At 38.4% G+C, this 18797-nt stretch overlaps 1 protein-coding gene across 8 annotated transcripts in view; it reads right to left on the bottom strand.

The window, feature by feature from the left end:
• Positions 1 to 18348, bottom strand: part of CNOT4 (CCR4-NOT transcription complex subunit 4) — a gene marked incomplete at its 5' end in the record, with an annotated part of 45874 nt that extends 27526 nt beyond the window's left edge. For 2 of the 8 annotated variants that reach the window (XM_081999641.1, XM_081999646.1), the window contains 6 exons: positions 25 to 158; positions 6172 to 6297; positions 7119 to 7220; positions 7752 to 7838; positions 10250 to 10447; positions 18175 to 18348. In XM_081999641.1, coding sequence (XP_081855767.1) covers positions 25 to 158; positions 6172 to 6297; positions 7119 to 7220; positions 7752 to 7838; positions 10250 to 10447; positions 18175 to 18348 — 821 coding nt within the window. The remainder of the gene's footprint in view (positions 1 to 24; positions 159 to 6171; positions 6298 to 7118; positions 7221 to 7751; positions 7839 to 10249; positions 10448 to 18174) is intronic. The other 6 variants (XM_081999642.1, XM_081999647.1, XM_081999644.1 and 3 more) reach the window with 4 other exon arrangements.
• Between the last annotated feature and the right edge of the window lie 449 nt (positions 18349 to 18797).

Here is an 18797-nt window from a genome sequence, read left to right as displayed (position 1 = left end):
ACACAATCTAGCAGCAGTACTTACGCATCATACCTCTGCAGTGCTGTCACTTTGTTCTTGTTCTTGTCAACTGTACCCGTAGATAATTGGAGAAAGTTGGGGTTTAATTTGTATAATTCTTGCAGTAGTTTCTGTTCATATTCCTGGTGCTTACCCGCCTAAGGAAAGAGACACTCACAATAAATGAATACTGGTTTAATATGTATTTTATAGATATCAAAAATATTTTAATATATAAATGTACATATGTACATCCCAAAGCTTAGTAATTAAGCTTTAACAACTTAATGAGTCAGTCCTGACTGAAACTCAAGAGTGCTTCTCCATCTCAGTATGTATGTCATCTCAACAAATCTAAAGCTTGCCTAGAAATCATTTGGATGTATTTACCAATTTGTAATTTTTTTGGAGACTCCCTAAAGCAGAAAAATAGTTACAGTCTTATTAGAACTTGCTCTTCAGTTCAATCAAGAGTTTCACACTATACCTTTTAAAAATCTCCAAGGTAGTCTGCATTTGATATATCAACCATACTAGCTTTCCAGAAGATGGGAAGGAGCAAAGAGTCTCTCTTTTAAACCAAAAGTTTCAAAATGGAAGTAATTTTATATCAGCGTAATAAAAATAGATGAGGTGCTCAGACTGTTAACTACAACATGACAAGGAGTACATTCTGAGCAATAACTCATAAATCATTCTTTTCAATAACTGAAAAAATTAAATATTCTTTTAACTAATTGAATTAATTAACTGAGAACAAGTTCTTGCTTTCAGAAATTGAGAAGACCCAAACCAACTCCAGAATATGGAATCTGGTGAATGAAGGAAGAGAGTATTTTTTCAGTCTAGCTTATCCTTAACATTCTGTGGCTAAATATTTAAAACAAAACCAGCAAGATCCACACCCTAACATTTAAAAGGACATCTGAAACAAACTGAAGATGAGCATTCACATTTTTTGTAGGTTGTTATACCACTCCAATCTAAAAATTACTATTTGCAAGTTAGGTACTCTAATGAGTTGAATCAAGATGCAAAATAAAAAAGTGAATTTGAAGTTGTTGATAGTATCTGAAAACTCTAAATAAAAGCTAAGAGATGTACTTTAGCAAAGGAAACAAGCGCCAAGATTTATGGTCAGGCCTAAATCTTAAGTGTGGAACACACATGCTATTATCTATTACATCTTCAGTATTGATTTAAAAGCTCTCAAACTACTTGTACACCTAAAACTTCACATTTGTACATTACTTAATCCATTCCATTTATACATGTTTTGTGCATCAATTCCATTCCTGTTTCAACATCCTCCCAGAAAAATATTACAACCTAAAAAAACCCTATTACATGCTTTATTTAAAAAAATGTAAGCAGGAATGTTTGATAAAATTCAAAAAACAGTACTGCTGAGAAACTAAATTCCCTTACAGGCTCCTTTAGAAAGAAAACTGCATATTCCATCTGAATACTCCATCAGGAAAACACTATAATATCTTCAGATTTTTGCTACTTAGATCTCCAGTTCTCCATTACTGGTTGATTCTGAACATGTCTTTCCCTATGTAGCCAACCTACACAACCCTCAAAAAGGACAATGAAACATCTGATGTACACATTCTCTTACCCAACTTTGTCAGTGTCTACACCCAATCTACTACCTACAGTAAGACAGTGGTTGTAGAGTGTGGGTCACCTAAATGCAAACTTTGAGATATACTGCACCCTGGAAATGCTTCTTGACATCCGCTGTGAACAGAATATGAACAACTAATTATTATGTGATTCTGCGAACTAGCTCAGATGCACAGATCTGCACTGCAAACATTAAGCAGCTGAGTAAAAAGAAACCTCCCTGGATATCTCATTGCTTAAAACTTCAGTGGCAAAAGACTGAACGTCATGGCCAGGAACATCAGGCCGGTCCTAAGCTCACTTGTCACATAAATATAAGAAACAAACAAAATGAAAATCCTATATAGGAGCTTGCACTAATGATATTTCACTTATAAGAAGCAATCCAGAGGCCAAACTTAGCATCTCCAACCTACCTTACCTAAATTCCTAACTTCACTTCCAGAAACTTCCTGGAGTTATCATGGAATCATTAAGGTTGGAAAAGACCTTCAAGATCATCAAGTCTAAGCATCAACCCAACACCACTATGCCCATTAAACCATGGCCCAAAGTGCCATACCTACACATTTTCCGAACACCTCCAGGAATGGTGACTCCACCGCTGCCCTGGGCAGCCTGTTCCAATACTTGACCACTCTCTCAGTAAAGAAATTTTTCCTAATATGCAATCTAAATGTCCCATGGTGCAACTTGAGGCCATTTCCTTTCATCCTATTGCTAGTTACTTGGGACAAGAGACCAACACCCCCCTCATTACAACCTCCTTTCAGGTAGTTATAGAGAGCGATAAGGTCTCCCCTCAGCCTCCTTTTCCTCTAGGCTAAACAAGCCCAGTTCCTTCAGACACTCCTCATAAGACTCGTTCTCCAGACCCTTCACAAGCTTTGTTGCCTTGCTCTGGGCATGGCTCCAGCAACTCAATGTCCTTCTTGTAGTACTTTTTCTACCAGTTCTTCACAGTTTCTCACGATGTTTAGCTCTATTAACAATTACTGAACCTAGAATGGAAGTTCATGCATTGATAATTTTTTTCTAAAGAATCAAAGTCTGTGACAATGAACATTCAATCTCATTAAATGGACATGTAAATTCATTCACTAACCCAAACTCCAGAAAGCTGGTGCACTGAAAGCATGTGCACTTTTCAATAGTTGTGTAATTGCCAATGATTTCCAAGAAAGCAATATGAAATCAAGAAGAAAGTCTAAGGAATGTAACAAGGAACAGGAAGATTCATTTAAGTCACCAAGATCAAGTATAATCCACTCAAGACTTCTGAAGGAATTCATATGTGAAATTGCATTCCTGGCAAAGGTATGTAGCTTACCAGTTTTAACTGGCAGTTAGGCCAGAGGGCTGACAGGTTGCCACTGCCTCTTATAAAAAGGGCTGTAGAAAGGATCCTGTGGACTACAGACTGCTAAGTTCAACCTCCATCCCTCCTAACATTATAAAGTCTACCTTAAAAAAAGGTGTCATAGAATAGTTTAGGTTGGAAAAGATCTAAGATCATCAAATCCAGCCATTAACCTAGCACTGCCAAGTCCACCACAAACCCATGTCCCTAAGCGCCACATCTAAATACCTCCAGGGATGGTGACTCAAACACTGCCCTGGGCAGCTTGTTCCAATGCTTGATAACCTTTCAGTGAAGAAATTTTTCCTAATATCCAACTTAAACGTCCCCTGGCAGAACTTGAGGCTGTTTCTTCTTGTCCTACCACTTGCTACTTGGGAGAAAAGACCAACACTCATGTCGCTAAAACTTTCTTTCAGGTAGTTGTAGAGCATGATAAGGTCTCCCCTCAGCCTCCTTTTCTGCAGGCTAAACAACCCCAGTTCCCTCAGGCGCTCCTCATAGCACTTGTTCTCTGGACCCTTCACCAGCTCTGCTGCTCTGCTTTGGACGCGCTCCAGCACCTCAATGTCTTCCTTGTAGTGAGGGGCCCAAAACTGAACACAGCATTCGTGGTGCAGCCTCACCAGTGCCAAGTACAGGGGGACAGTCACCTCCCTAGTCCTGCTGGCCACACTATTTCTGATACAAGCCAGGAGGCCATTTGCCTTCTCTGCCACCTGGGCACTGTCGGCTCATATTCAGCCAGCCATCGACCACCACTCCCAGGTCCTTTTCCACCAGGCAGCTTTCCAGCCACTCTTCCCCAAGCCTGTAGCGTTGCATGGGGTTGTTGTGACACAAGTGCAGGGCCTGCCATGTAGCCTTGGTGAACCTCATACAGCTGGCCTCAGCCCACCGATCCAGCCTGTCCAGATCCCTCTGCAGAGCCTTCCTACCTTCCAGCAGATCAACACTCCTGCCCAACTTAGTATTGTCTGCAAACTTACTGAGGGCACACTCAAAGTTCACAGATAAACAGTCTGCTGGGAATGAATCTGAACATCTTCTGTAAAGGGGAATCCTACTACACTAACATGACGGAATTTTATGATAGTGTCAGTAAGCATAAATAAAGAGGATCCACAAAATTTTAAAAAAAGCTTTTGATAAGGCTTCACACCAGAAGTTATTTATAAAGCTGCCCTGGGGTAGAGGGAAGGTTCTTCTGTTCTTCAACCAGGATTGAAGCTGGTTCAAAGATAGAAAGGCAGAGGTAAGACTTACTGGTCACTCTTTTAGGGTACAGAAGGAAAGCAAAGAGGCCTGATGACTGGCATCAGTTTTATGCAATACCATTGGTATGCATGAGAAAGGAGTGAAAATCAAGTTCCTTGCTGATAATACCAAGCTCTTTGGTATTTGTCATGCTGATAATGAGAAACTCCAAAAGAACCCCAGATAACTCATGAAACAGGCAAAAAGATGGAAAATAAGCTTCAGAGACATGTCAGGTAACACACCAAGAGAAAGTAGCCTAAACCATACTAATGCTCTATTTATACGTGAACTGGCTGTTACAAGTCTGAGAAGAGATACTGAGATTACTACCAACAGATCTCTGAAGTTGTTAGTTGATTATGCATTGGCACCCAAACAGAAAAAAAGTGTGCTGGGCATCATTAGAAAGGGCACTTAAACCCAAACAAACCAAAAAACCCACCCACACCACACTACACGTAAAACACTGAGGACTGTTACATTAAACTTTGCTTCCCCCACATGATGAGTATGATGCATCTGACCTCTGCATCTCAAGGAAGACACAGTTACAGAGAAGGGCAACAGAAATTACCACAGAAAGGGAGCAACTGCTTTACAAAAGTTTAAAAGCCCAGAAACTGTGTGATTTGTAGAGAAAGATGAGAAAGATAAGATGAAGTTTTACAACATTACAAAGGCAATGGATAAGGTGAATAAGGGTTTTGCTTTCAGCAAGTACTACAATGCAAAATTAGAGGACACTTGACAAAACTAACTGGAGATCAGTTTAACACAGGCAAAAAAAAGCAATTCACAAAACATCTGGTGAACTTCTGAGGCTTGCTGCCACAGAAGACTATAGGGTTGACAGTGTCAGTAGGTTCAAAACGTGGATTAAATTAATGGCTGACAGTTCTATAACAAGCTAAAAAGTCTAGACAGGAACCCTCAAGCATGTATAATATAACGTATCTAGATGGTGGGAGAAATACAGGGAAATGAACAGAGAGGGTGGCCTGGTTTGCAAGTTCTCCTTGAATTTTAACTTCTATTGCCACCATCTGCAACAATATATACTACAGGAACTATTCATCTGAACCAGCAGGGTATTTTTTTTTTTTAATTTATGAAAACCTAGCTGAAAAGGTCAGAAATAACTGCTAATTTTTGGAAGAAATATTTAATATGGATATTCTTCCTTATTCTCTCACTTACATCAGCCTAACACAAGTAGTAAAATCTACTTGTACAACATCTGTGCTAGCACTAAGGGTGGGGACCACCTGCTTCATGGACAGACCACATGGAAAAATTACAGTATGGATGCAGAGATAAGAAAGTAAAGCTATCTATTTACTTGCATCCCTACCCTAGATATTAAGCATTTTGATGTTGAAATAGTAAAAAAATCCCTGCATCAGTATTTATGCTCTATTACAGTAACCCTCAATGTTTTATTTCAGAACAGTTTCTATACTGTTCACAGGCTAACAGGGATATTAGAATTCAGATAGCATAGTCAAATGACAGTACAGTAGTTAAGCCATGATAACTGGCCACACACAAAACTTACATGAAAACCCAGATCTGCACTAACTTCTTTCATAGAGATTTAAAGTAACATATGTTACCTTGCATTGGTATGAACAAAGGGCAAGTAGCTAATTCAAGGTTATTTGAATTCTTGGTTTATCTTGGTTATTTGAATTCAAGAGTTTACCTCCATCTTTTTGACTCATGAACACCCAGTGGACTTCTCAGCCTTTAAAATCAGCATGCAATGAAAAAATTTAACTGTTCACTTCCAATATCCAACTGGTTAATCACCTTTTAGATTTCAAAATTCATCTCTGCCACAACATTCAGCAAAAGGCTACATTATACACAATAAGATACATACATGCACATTTCATGTGTTTCCCATTCATTACACTTACCTGCATTTCCTCTTTTGTGAAACTGGCTGCTTCATCTCCCAGCTCATGTAGATACATGCAGTCTGGTTTTGGACACTGCATATTTTTCAGAAAATAACTGCAGTATTTTGTTGTACCTAATGAAGCCTGAACCAGAAAAAAAAAAATCATTACTTAAGCACTAGAGGTTAAGAATGCCTTTTACAACGTAAGAAAAAAAAAAAAGCTATATTTGCAAAACATAAAAATTCCTTCCCAAGATTTGGAGTTCCATCATAATGCAATTTTAATGCAGATGGATTAGGAAGTCCAACTGTAAGAAACCTATATACTGGAGGATTATCTAATTAAGATGTATTTCTATTTTCATCCAATCTAAATAAACACCAAAATAAGAGCCTCAGTAAATATTTGCATTCATAATCATAAGAAGCCAAATAAGATAATTATGAGTTTGTATTACATGAAACTGGTTAATGTTTTGTAGCAGGGTCAGGAAATTAATATTAACTAGACTATTTTCTATAGCCACCAATTTGGCCAAGTCAGCCTGAATACCTGTTTACACAGATACCAAAAGGAAAAAAACCTTGCATTTCCCAGGGAGCTTTTGAGAGGTGTGGGGTCTGGACTACAGAAATGCTCTGTAAAAGCAAATAACCAGGTTTTCACAATGTGCTATTAAGCTATACAGCAAAAGAGCCACTGTGGGAGGGGAGAGATGGTGCATCTCTGTCTTCGTCTCAAACTTTTAAGTTACCCGCTAACCCCCTACAACATTGCCTGCTGGAAGCTCACTGAACTTCCACATTCTGATTAATGCTACCAGAATACGTCAAAACCTAACATCCAATAAACTGGACATTTTTCTTCAGCCATACAAGCATATCTATGCAAATAAAATTTTATACTATCCACCAATATAGGTGTCCTAGCACATATACATAAGAATGCAAAAATATTACCACCTTAAGTGTTCTGCCATCTACCACCACATTATTGACACACTGTATGGCTCTGAGAGCATCTTCTGACCGGATATAGGTTACATATGCACTGGCACTTGGACCCTAGAAAGAAAAACATACCATATTTTTTTTTTTAATTCCTCCAGACAGATCAGAAAATTAAGTTGCTTTTTTAGCAGCTCATTTCATAAATTGCTACATTCACAGCTAGATGCTTTTAACAGAAAAACTGATAAAAACAGTAGAATTCATAAAAATTTAGATGCTATGCTAAAAAATGGGGAAAAGAAGAAATGCATTAAAATGTTCCTTGAAAGTTTTAAAAATACTTAGTTATTTTATCCCTGAAATGCAGAATAGTGAGTAAATGCCTCACTGCTGCTTCTTTGAAGGGGCTCATCCCGTCTCCCAGTTTTTAATCTGTCTACATTGCATCTTGCATCAAAACTTTCAGTGTCTAGTTGGACAATACCTCAGTAACTTAACAGTAATTTGATTTCTGCAATATCATTTTTTTTCTTTTTACTTCTCTAACCTATTACTTAATGAGAAATAGAAAGCCTCAGGTTCACTCTGCACACATGTACTTTCTCTAAATGAATAAAAAAAAAATCACCAGGGCCTCTGACTTACCTGTGAGCCTGCATATGATGTGCTGTTATTAATAACAACTTTATGTATTTTACCAAACTTCCCAAAATATTCTGGTCGTTTCAAAACCTACAAGAAAAGAAAGTTAAAGTGGTACACTGGAAAGTTAATTCATACAGGACTCTGTTTATTTTTCTGTGCAACTGAGCAACTAACAGCTTTAACTAGTAAAAAGCAGGTCTCTTTACAAAGAGGAGGAGAGAATATAGATACAGATTTGTTTTCCAATAGAAAACAAGGTTACTTGCAATACAGAGTACATTGCCATTGCAGTAAAGAACTTAAATGAGTTATATTCCACATTTTATGTCGTATTTGTACAACTGGGTAATTTTGGTACGCAAAGCCTACCCCTGCAAGATACATCCCATTCTGCATGAAATATTCCTGTATGTATCTATTGTATAATCTAAGGGAAAAAAATAAAAGTGACATTTATTCCAGTTTTAAAATGACCACCTTAAACTTGCATTCAGATATATTAACTGCTAGGAACAAAATGCTGAATCCTGACTCACTTGCCCCACTCCAAAGACAGTAAGCCAGTTAGCTTGAGATAGCCTCAAGTTTTCAGAAGACCAGACTAAATACGGGAAGACAACATATGATACTTCCCAGGGGCAAGAAAAGACATTTCAGAATCAACATCTTGCTGAAATGAATGAGTAAATATCACATCCCTGAGGAAAAAAAACCCTCCTATCCTACCCTTCCCTGCATCAGTTACTAATAACACACCATTTAAGGATCCTGTGCAAAGCAGGAACATCTCTAGCATATTAAGCAATTCTGTTGAATAAGTTACCTGTGTGCCAATGGAACTGGCAATGTATCTGACCCATTTGGTACCAAAAAGCCTTTCTTTTTCTCCCCGTGATGGAAGGAGGTGCAGAAGTACTGACTACTCAGATTGAAGCTACATAAGCTAAGGGTATTTCTAGTTCTAGACAATAACCTGGGAGGTTAAAAAGGAAGATCTGTTTCCCCAGCTCCATCTTCATATTAACAATGGATAGTACAGTTAAAGTGTACTGCTCCAAGAACTTCTTTACCTAACCACCTCCTCTTCCTTCTCAAGGGAGCATCAACGCCTTCAAGATCATTTGTAACATCCTGTAGAACTACAAGGCATGTTGTATAGACAACCAGTCACTCACTGGTCTCTGACTGCTCTTCACTTGATCTATACCCCTCTTGAAAGACCCTACACCCACCCTCCGGCATCATTCCAGATGAGACTGACAATCCTGAGTAGAGCAGAAGTTTCTTAAAGTGTCTTGCAGATTATATTCCTGGTAAGATTTGGCGGCATGGCCTTCACAATTTTCACAAGAGCATGTCACAGAAGTGTATCCACAGATCTATTTCCAGAAACAGCAAATAGCAGCCAATCTCACCTTCCAAATCGTCTTTAATTGTGCAGGAGATTTCCTTGTTTAAGTGAAAGATGTAAATTGAATATACTGCATAATTTTTTATTTTTTTTTAGCTGATGTCCCTCTTTCAGGCTAGGTTTCTTGGAAATCAAGTCATCTTGTGCTATATGCATTATTATGTACCCATGTACCATTAAGTACCCTCTGGTACATCACTGAGAATAGTGCTACCACCAAACCTAGTACACACACCCCCTGCCCCATTTTCTACACCAATAAACCAATTTCTAATTACTTCAAGTATTTGGTGCACAACTCTGAGGTTCAAAAAATGAACCAAAATGCAGCCCATACCGAGACCTCAGAAACAGCCACTTCTATTTGAGATTTCTCCAGACAGTTTAGTCCAATCAGGTGGATTGAACTTCACACAGTAGTTTTGAAGACATCTATCTTATCCTGTAGTACATTCCCTCCAAATTTTAACTCAAAAGTACTTTTACTCATTAGCACTAAGTCCATTACCCACCTGCAGCTGACTCATAATGGAAGTAAATAAATCATTTTAAACACAACCAGTTTTCTCAAATGAAAAGCTTTTTTTGATGATGCAGAGTAGTAAGCCAACTCTTTCCTAGGTCCTCCTCTTACGAATTTTTTTTTCCTCAACTGACATCACCTTTATGCTCCTTCCTAGTTACACTTCAAGTGTTGGCTTTTCTTCTGTCCCAACAGGTTTGTGCTACACTTTATATTTGTTCTCCCATTTTAGAATTGGTGCTGCATGACACCAGATCCAGCCTAGGAAAATGAGTATCTAAAAAAAAAAATCCCTAAGCTTATTTTTAGCTTAACAACAAGCCATTTTTAAACAAAGAACAGTCTCCTTTAAAAAAACAGCATCCATACTCTCCAAAGCAAAGACATAAACACTTATTGAGGTTATTTTGGAGGCAGAAGCTGTGTAGGTTCCCTTAAGAAGAGGGGGCCTCACCATCAGTGAACTTTTTCAATGCTGCTTCATTTTACACCAATCAGGGAGACAGACAAGGGTATTCCAATGGTTGACAGTAAGTTAAGAGCAAGATCTGCAAGTGTGCTCACCTCTGGATCTGCTAGGCGCTGAGAGAGTCCTACCACGAAGACAAGGTTCTTCTGTACAACCCGTACACTGGCCAAATGTTTGCGATTCTCTGATATCTTCTGTTTCCTCTCATTTTGTTTTTGTTTCTTTTCATTTTTTATCCTTTGCAGCTCTTCCTGGGAGAGTGGTTTGTACACTGCTGGATCTTCTGGATATGGCTAAATATAACAAATACCATTAAAAACAACCCATATAAGAAAAAATGCATTTGAAAATCATTAATCCTGATGTTTTACAAACCTCTTCCTTCTGTTTTACTGTTCTGATTGTTATGGCCAGCCACATTATAGAAGTAGCATGTTCAGTCCTTTGAGGAAAGTGAACATCTTGCATATTTTCATGGAATTCTCCTATTTATAGACATAATAGGGATTTGGGAAATAGCCACATTCTAACCCAGCTGCCTAGTCAGTTTGGTAACACTACAAGCAGCTGCAACACAACAGCCAACACATCCTGTTAAGATTTCTCTAACATAGTACAGTAAAGCTGGGTGAAAGTCTGCCCTGCATATTCACTTTATTTTTAGTTGTCCGTCACAGATTTGGATACTTAAGTGTATCAACAAAAACTATAGGAGAAGAAATCAAAATACAAATGTAATTTCAGAGGCCCACCAAGTTCAAGACAGCTAACACCATTACACAGCTCAATCTTTACATGGTTAACTTCTAGTGAAGAGACAGATTGCAATACAGTTGCTGCATACTGATTTAAGAGTATTCTTGCCATGCTTGTGTACCAGTTTGAAACTTGGGCTTTGTCTTTCCTGGACACAGATGCAGTTTTAACTTCAAGATTATCATCTACAGATAAATCCTCCAACACAAATGTGACACTGTAGATTTTAATCTCAAAAGCATCTAACAGAAATACAAGTGCCCTCAGAGTTGCCTAGAAAGATTGCTCTATTCATGCAGAGCACTGCTATAAAGGCAGTATTTTAGCCGGATCTTGTACACTATAGTGCACTGTCCTCTGCCCCAGATTACTCCTCAAAGCAGTCCCATATTCCTTACCTGTACCAGTTTTCTCAAGTATATAAATATGTAAGTATATAATTATTTTTTACATATATATAAAATACATCTCAAACAAAAAGTAGTGTTTCTAAACACTGAGAAGTAAAAAAAAAAGTACAGTAGATGTGCATTAAGATAAAGACTTAAGATAAAGAAGTTAAGCTCACCAGTATGTTGAGCTAAGTTCTTTGCTTGTACTACCATAAGCAAAGGTTTTGGTGTGGAAGTCCAACAAAAATGAATTTGACTGTCCTCTGTTAATGGTAGAATAAAAAACTAATTGTCATACTGAATGACCAGAGAAAATCTACAGCAGCAGATGAAAATAAGGCTTAGGTTAAAAGCATGTATTCCTCATATGTGCATGATGCTACTGAAAGAGCCACCAAGCACTCAGACCTGACAGTGTTTGAGTACATTTCCAAACAAAACAAGATCCATTTTACAGTTTAAAGAGTCTGGAGTTCAGCATCATTATGCTATACTTGAGACATGTTCTGAAAACACACTGCAGTTGACTTCAGCAGAAGGCATCTCATGTTTAAACACCAAGTTCTCTGGAACATGTTTTTAGTAGCACAAAGGAATTTAAACTTCTAAGATACTTTAGCAGTAGTTAAAGGTACAGAACTAAGTCCTTAACATGAAAACACTGTAAGAACTCATGTTATCCTTGAAGAACAGTTAAAACCGTACTGTCTCCTATAAAGTTATGTTATTCACAAGTAATGCTGAAAACTTTATACAGATTTCACAATGTATTTGAAGAGCAATGATCTGTTAGTGATGTCACTTGAGATTAGGTATGGACAATGATTATCTCAAGTTTTAACACATGTACACATGAGGACTTCAGAGATGCAGAATAATTCTACAAAACATTTCACTCCTTAAAAGAGCTTATCAAAGTCTACGTTAGTCAATCATGTAGAATAAAGAATAGATATTGTTTTGTTTTAGGGAAGAGAAAGACTGCCCAGCAAAGTGAGAGTTAATTCAGTTATCACAGTCAAGCTGAGTTCAGGGAGGAATGGGAAGAAAACCAGTCCACCAGTACAGGGTAGATATGGTTCCAAAAATAAAATGGCTCGCCCTACATCAAGTGATGTGGTATCATACCCACAATCCATCCTTCCACAGATTAATTCCTTCTCCGCATCCCATACTATGCAAGATATTCAAGCATGCTGCTCTCTGTTACTGCGCAACAAATGAATTCATGGTTTTCAGTAGGTTCAGTAAGGCTTCTGAAGGTCCAAGAAAACTACAGCAAACAGTGCCAAAGTTCATCAGCTTCTTTCTTGCAAAGTACAGCCACATTCAAAGCATATTCTCAAACAAGAAGTCAGACAGTATATTCCTTCTCTGTACAGCTATTTGCTGCCAGAGGTCCTGAACATTAGTCATGAAACATCCCATGTATCTCAAGCATAACCCTGAGTAGAACGTTTACTTGTCTGTAGTAAAACTTGTACTTATACACGAGAAAACAAGAACTGCTAGGAGGCACCCAACTAAACAGCAACTTCAGAACCAGGGAAGAGAAACATCTTCATGTCAGCAGAAAGTATAAAACTGCCTGAATAAGGCTTCAATCATTAGGAAGTAGCAGCAGTTGATTTGCCACCATTGATAACAGCACTTGTTTGAGCAACAGTATCATCAAAAGTTCTTGCTAGATACTGTAGAGCTGTACTATACATGAAGTATTTCATATATATGTCTATCACTCTTATGACATATTTAATGCTTTTAAGAAACAGGAGTAGCTGGATACCCGATTTGCAGGACCTGTAAATGAATCTGCATGCACCTCTTGAATCCCAAGAATAAATCAGAAACCCAATCCTAAGAAGTGATAGATGATTTTCCTATCAGTATATAATGTATGGCATGATGACAGATAAGAAAGATTGTGCATTTAAGGAGGGAGGAAGCCAAGTAAGCACAGCACCAACATTTCAGAAGCTAATTCTAAAAAGTAGTAAGTATTAGAAATCCTGCTCCTTTCAAATAAGGACATAAAGTCAGTCTACAAATAGGACAATAAATTATTTCAGCTTTAGAGTGTTTGCTTCCCCCAGTGTTGAAGTTCATGAACTCAGATAATAGTTTAACCACAGACAGAACACATGCAGGGAAGGCTGGTGGAATATGGCTCTGAAAGCCAAGCAAGGTGGATTGACAGCTGGTATATCTCACAGGACCATTTCATCTGTTGTTTATTCTGTCCAACCCTACGTAATAGGGGTAGGGGGAAGACCACAGATACCAGAAGCTCTCAGGTCTTGCAACAGCTGAAGTGGCAATGCTACTGACATGACCACCTTTTTTTCCCCCTTTGACATACATACCTAAAGCAATTCTGCCTTGCATGGCATAAAACAAGGGACTAGATGACCAAGAAGCATAAGATAGTAGGTTAAACAAGTACCACAGATTCCTTAGCTGGTAGAGGATTTGAGATCCAAGCAAAGTAGCTACATCAAGTCTCATGTATTTTCAGATGCAAGACATTAAGAGATGTCAACATCACTGATCCACTAAGTTTAGTTGATACCCTCCACTTAAGTTACACAAATGCTCTTCAGCAAAAACCACGGAAGTCACCTGAACAAGAAGTGCCAACATGGAAAAATTACCAGACTTTGTTTACACTAACTGCAAGTTGCTGGTAATCCTACAAGAACTTCATGAAAAGTTCGAATGCCTCTTCTGTAGTCTCATTTCTTTAATCAGAGATGGCCCTTGATGAATTCTCAGTCTTCCTGACTAAGTTTCTCTTGTCATTTAAGTTTTGTTTTCTTTCAGATTTTTCTCCCCCACATTTTCCCAACCGTTGAAAGCTGAGCTGGGATTTATCAAGCACTTTGCTTTTGTCATTCCCAGATGGGTCACATTCATTCCACACAATGGATGCACCAACATTTCCCAGTTGTTGCCTTGCTACCGAATAGGTTCTGAAATGAGAAATACAGAGAGAGTCAATAAGGTTTATGCATAGTATACACCATATTGCTTATAACAAAAAATTAAAAATAGCAATTTCCTATATATTTTGAAATATAAATTGTTGCACCAAATTACTCAGTTGTCGGATTAAAAGCACCAGAGAAAACGACTGACATTTGGAGACTGTGCATTAAGAGCAGGTGTTCCTTTTACAGAGGCAGGAGTAGGAGAAACACGGACAAACATGTGCTTAAAACATGTTAGTTTCTTGGTCATAAATGTAGAAGTTTACTGTTTCTCTCCATCTCTAACACAAGGTGCTAGCACGAATAAAGCTCACTAAAGTCCAGGAACTGGAGAACAAGGCAAAGCCGCACCACAGAAACAGCTGTGTATAAAGTTATGTTATTTGATGGAAGGGCAGAGCAATTAAGAAATGTGAAGGAGCTAGGCTTTTTTATTGCTGGATTTTAAATTGCAACAACTGACATTGAGGTCTGAGTGCTATCCTCTATTAAAAGCAACAGAAGCAACTGAAATGGTACATATTATTCTTATGACAAACACTACCTAGGCTACTGATTTTTAAAGAAAAAAGAAAAATCACTGCAAAGAAAAATCACTGGCTTTACAACCAGAACCAGTGAACCTGCTGACCTGTAAACCAGCTTTTGGCTATAGAATTCTCTTTTGAGGACAGCATATTTTCATTCTAATTTGACTAGTTAGCAGCTATTTCACTCACAGTTAAGAAATCAATTGACTGGAAAAAACAGGAAGACTTGCTTAGCATCTTACAATTGACTACACCTACAATTCTGAAAGGCATCAGGAACTCAAAGCACATCAGTTCTATTTTTTAAGGAAGTACTTTTTGTAGTTAATTAATTAAACAGAAACAATTTCTGAGTCTATTTCAGAAGATTCAAATAAAGTTTAGAAAGCTTTTAATGTGTTAATACTAACAAGTACTAGTCCCCAACCAGCATTCAAGTTAAATTCATACTTATTTTCACAAATCAAAAAGCAAATGTTTGTCTACAACCACTACTAACAGGAGGAAGCTTAAGACACACTAGCTCAATTGACTGCAGCCACATGAACATATTCTGCATGTGCAAATGTTAAGCTATGTAACAGTTCAAGCACATAGAAGTTATTTTCTCCTTGGTAGAATAAACCTGCAAGCTAACATCTTTTGGGTTAGAATTAAACATTGGAACAGGCTGCCCAGGGAAGTGGTGGAGTCACCACTCCTGGAGGTGTTCAAAAAACGTGCACGTGTGGCACTTCGGGGCATGGTTTAGTAGGCATGGTGGTGTTGGGTTGACGGTTGGACTTGATGATCTTAAAAGTGTTTTCCAACCTTAATGATTCCATGATTCTATGATAAATTAGAGAAGCTTAGGAAAATAACAGTATACATGCAATGCACAGTTTAAGGCCTTTCAAACTAATGGCATAGGTGCCACTATAGTATATAGCCAAACTATTTTATCACAGACTTTTCCAAAATCTCCCCCAAACCTTTCAAACAAAATCCCTTGATAGGGAACTTCGTTGCTCCTCTCCACAGACTAGTGATCAAACCACTGGAGAACTTGCATTGCATTAACACCCTTGGCACAAATAGCAATTTTGTATTACGTAACTGTGCATAACACACTCAGCCTTGCTTTAATATATGTTTATTCACAGTCCATTTTGCATTAAGTATTCTGCACTAGTATACACATTATAAACATGATGTACCTGTTGAAAGCATAGCACCTACTATAAACTTTCCTGGAAAATTTTTGTTGCTTTGCCATTGTCTGCACTTCAGCATTTTAAGCTATCACAAAAAAAACCCAACAATACACACCTTACTAGATATGAATTAGAAAACTGATTAGATCTTTTCCCCAGAAACCTTGCTACACAGATAGGAGCTATTTAGACACACTGCACACAAACACACATACCTGGTTCAGAAGGTCTAGCACACTTCAAAAGGCGGCTTCTTCAGACTTATTTGATGCTGCCATCAACTGTGTAGCTCAAAATGAGTTATTCCCAAGATCCTGATGGGGACTCTGTGCCACAATGTCTTTGTCTATGCCATGAAAGCAGTGTACTCCTCAGCCTCCTCCATACAAATCTCCTACAATCCAGCGATATAGCTGCAACTCTACTCAAGAACATCTTGCAGTCCACGGATGAAGGAAGTATCAAGAACATAATCCTCATCCATTGCAAAAGAGGTGGTCTCCTTCCTTTCCTGGAACGGTCTGTGCACTTCATTCCAAACGTAGCACTCATTCTAGCTTTTCTCCCAAAACTGTTTTTCTAAGCAAACTGTATCCAATTCGACAAGATATTTGCACATATCATACGCCAGATTATTCCACATTAAGAAGTGCAGCTGTGGCAGTATCCGTACTTCAAAGAATTCAGACACCCAGAGGCAGCGAATAGCATGCCGCTTCTGTGATTTTTCAGATATATTCCATAAGCTTCCAATAACGAACAGGCAGAGATGAATCAAACAGTTGTTGGCAAAAAGTAGTGTAATAAATCCAGGTAAATGAAGCGACTTACACAGACAAGGAAATTCCAGAAATCTCACGTTTGTACCAGCAGAGTAGTTTTCTTGTACTGTGAAAATTACTATACAGGACGTGTCAGGACCTACAGCAGGTATCACATGCGGAGACCGATTTGGCTGATTGGCAGGTAGATCTTCCTTGTAGTACATACAGCTCAAATATCACAGCAAATTTGAGCAATTTCTTAACAAACGTTACGCTGCTGTGGGATAGCCTTCAAGCTTGCAGAGGCATCCAAACACAGGTTAGCAGTGATAGCTCTAGTGTAGCCAAAGCCCAAAAGAGCAGCAAGAAAATATGACTGGAAGTGCTTATAGAAAGCTGTGGCAGTGAATAAAGATAGTGAGAGCAAGTAAGATTACTCAGGGTCTGAAGAGGGAGCTGTAATATGAGACAGGAAGCCAACAAAGGCATAAACTGAGGATAGGACCACGATTAAATAGCAGGAGAATGAGGGGACATAATTAGCTGCAATTACAAAGAGAAGAAGGCCAGGCAAGAAAGTTACAATCACGGGAAGTTATTAAAGAGAAGAAGATACTGAGAAAGAATTTTATTAAACACTGAGGATAAGGAAATAATGAGGTTAAGCAAAACACTAAATGGAGGAGGAAAATAATTCAAAGGAAAAAGGCAACTTAGTGAAGCTGAAGTTTATAGTTGTAGCCAACCAAGGTATCAGTCAGACATCAATTAAGAGAGAGGGAGAAATTAAGTGTGACTCTCAAAGTACTACCTTTAAGCATTTGGAAAAAAGATCAGAATACTAGACAAATAGACTTAGCCTGGATTTTTTAATGCTTTATGGTTTAACACCATTGGATATATTTTCCAAAAGGTTTTACAAGTTTAGTGTCCAAAAAAATATGGATTAAAAGCTCCAGTGCCACAAACAAAAGAAGCAGGTGCTTTATAAGCTTGCCTCAGACAGCTCTGCTCATTTAGCTGAACCTTGGCCCTCAACAAACCCCTGATGCTGGAATCCTCACTGTCCTTCCTGAAAAGATTTTGACAATGCATGAGCACCCCAACTCAAAGGTTTGTTTTTTTTTTTTTTGGCAGTTCTCCCAGCATCAGCATCCCTTGGTTCTGATCCACAGCTTCCCCTATTAATCCAGTTCTGAATTTAACAAACCAAGACTAGCCGTTGCACAACAGCTTCGACACATATGCAGACAGAATCTGAAAGATCCAACACCTCACCCTTGATCTAGGCCATGACTAGATGAATGTTTCCCCGAAGGAAAAGGATGTCTTTGGTACCAACACAATGCAAGAGCCTTGTGATATGTGCAAGACAAGCCGCTGTTCCAGGATATTTACCTTTCTGCAAGCAGGACAAAGTCCGTTCTCATCAGTGCGGATACGATGCCAACAGAAACGGCAGATTTGGTAGCCACAGGTGCAAGGAAAGAAGTTGATGTCATCAATTTCCAGAGGCTCCATGCAGAGGGGGCATTCCACAGGGTCTTCCTTAGCATCAGGGCTGCGAGACATCTTTATATGTTCGCAGAGCAGCAAAAGTTTATAATAACTTAATAGACCAAGAAGGTCAGCACTTGAAGGTCTGCAAGAGAAAAAAAACAGAGTGATTAGTACTTTTGACAACTTTCTTTTGCACCTTTTAATACTTCCGTTCTTCAGTGCTTTCCTTCTCCCCACACAAATTACCTACTAACACAGAAGTTACTCCCTAATAAACCTGAGTGTCTCTGCCTACTTATGAGCCACACAAATAACATGAAAGATGGTACTGGTGACGTACATCCCTACCTGGATAAGCAAGCACTTCTTTGGCAGTTCACTAGCCTATTTGGATGTCAAACTCTGCAGTTGCAAAGAAATGCTTAACGGTGTTCATCATACATTGCTTTTAAGTTCTGCCAGCTCCTGTAGCTATTGCTTTCTTGAAATCTACAAATCCAAAGACAAATCCTTGAATGCAG

This window comes from Phaethon aethereus (genome assembly GCF_964289735.1).
Source record: "Phaethon aethereus genome assembly, chromosome: 1".
NCBI lineage: Eukaryota > Metazoa > Chordata > Aves > Phaethontiformes > Phaethontidae > Phaethon > Phaethon aethereus.
Note: the sequence above shows the minus strand (reverse complement) of the source record. Positions and strands in the feature narration are given on the sequence as shown.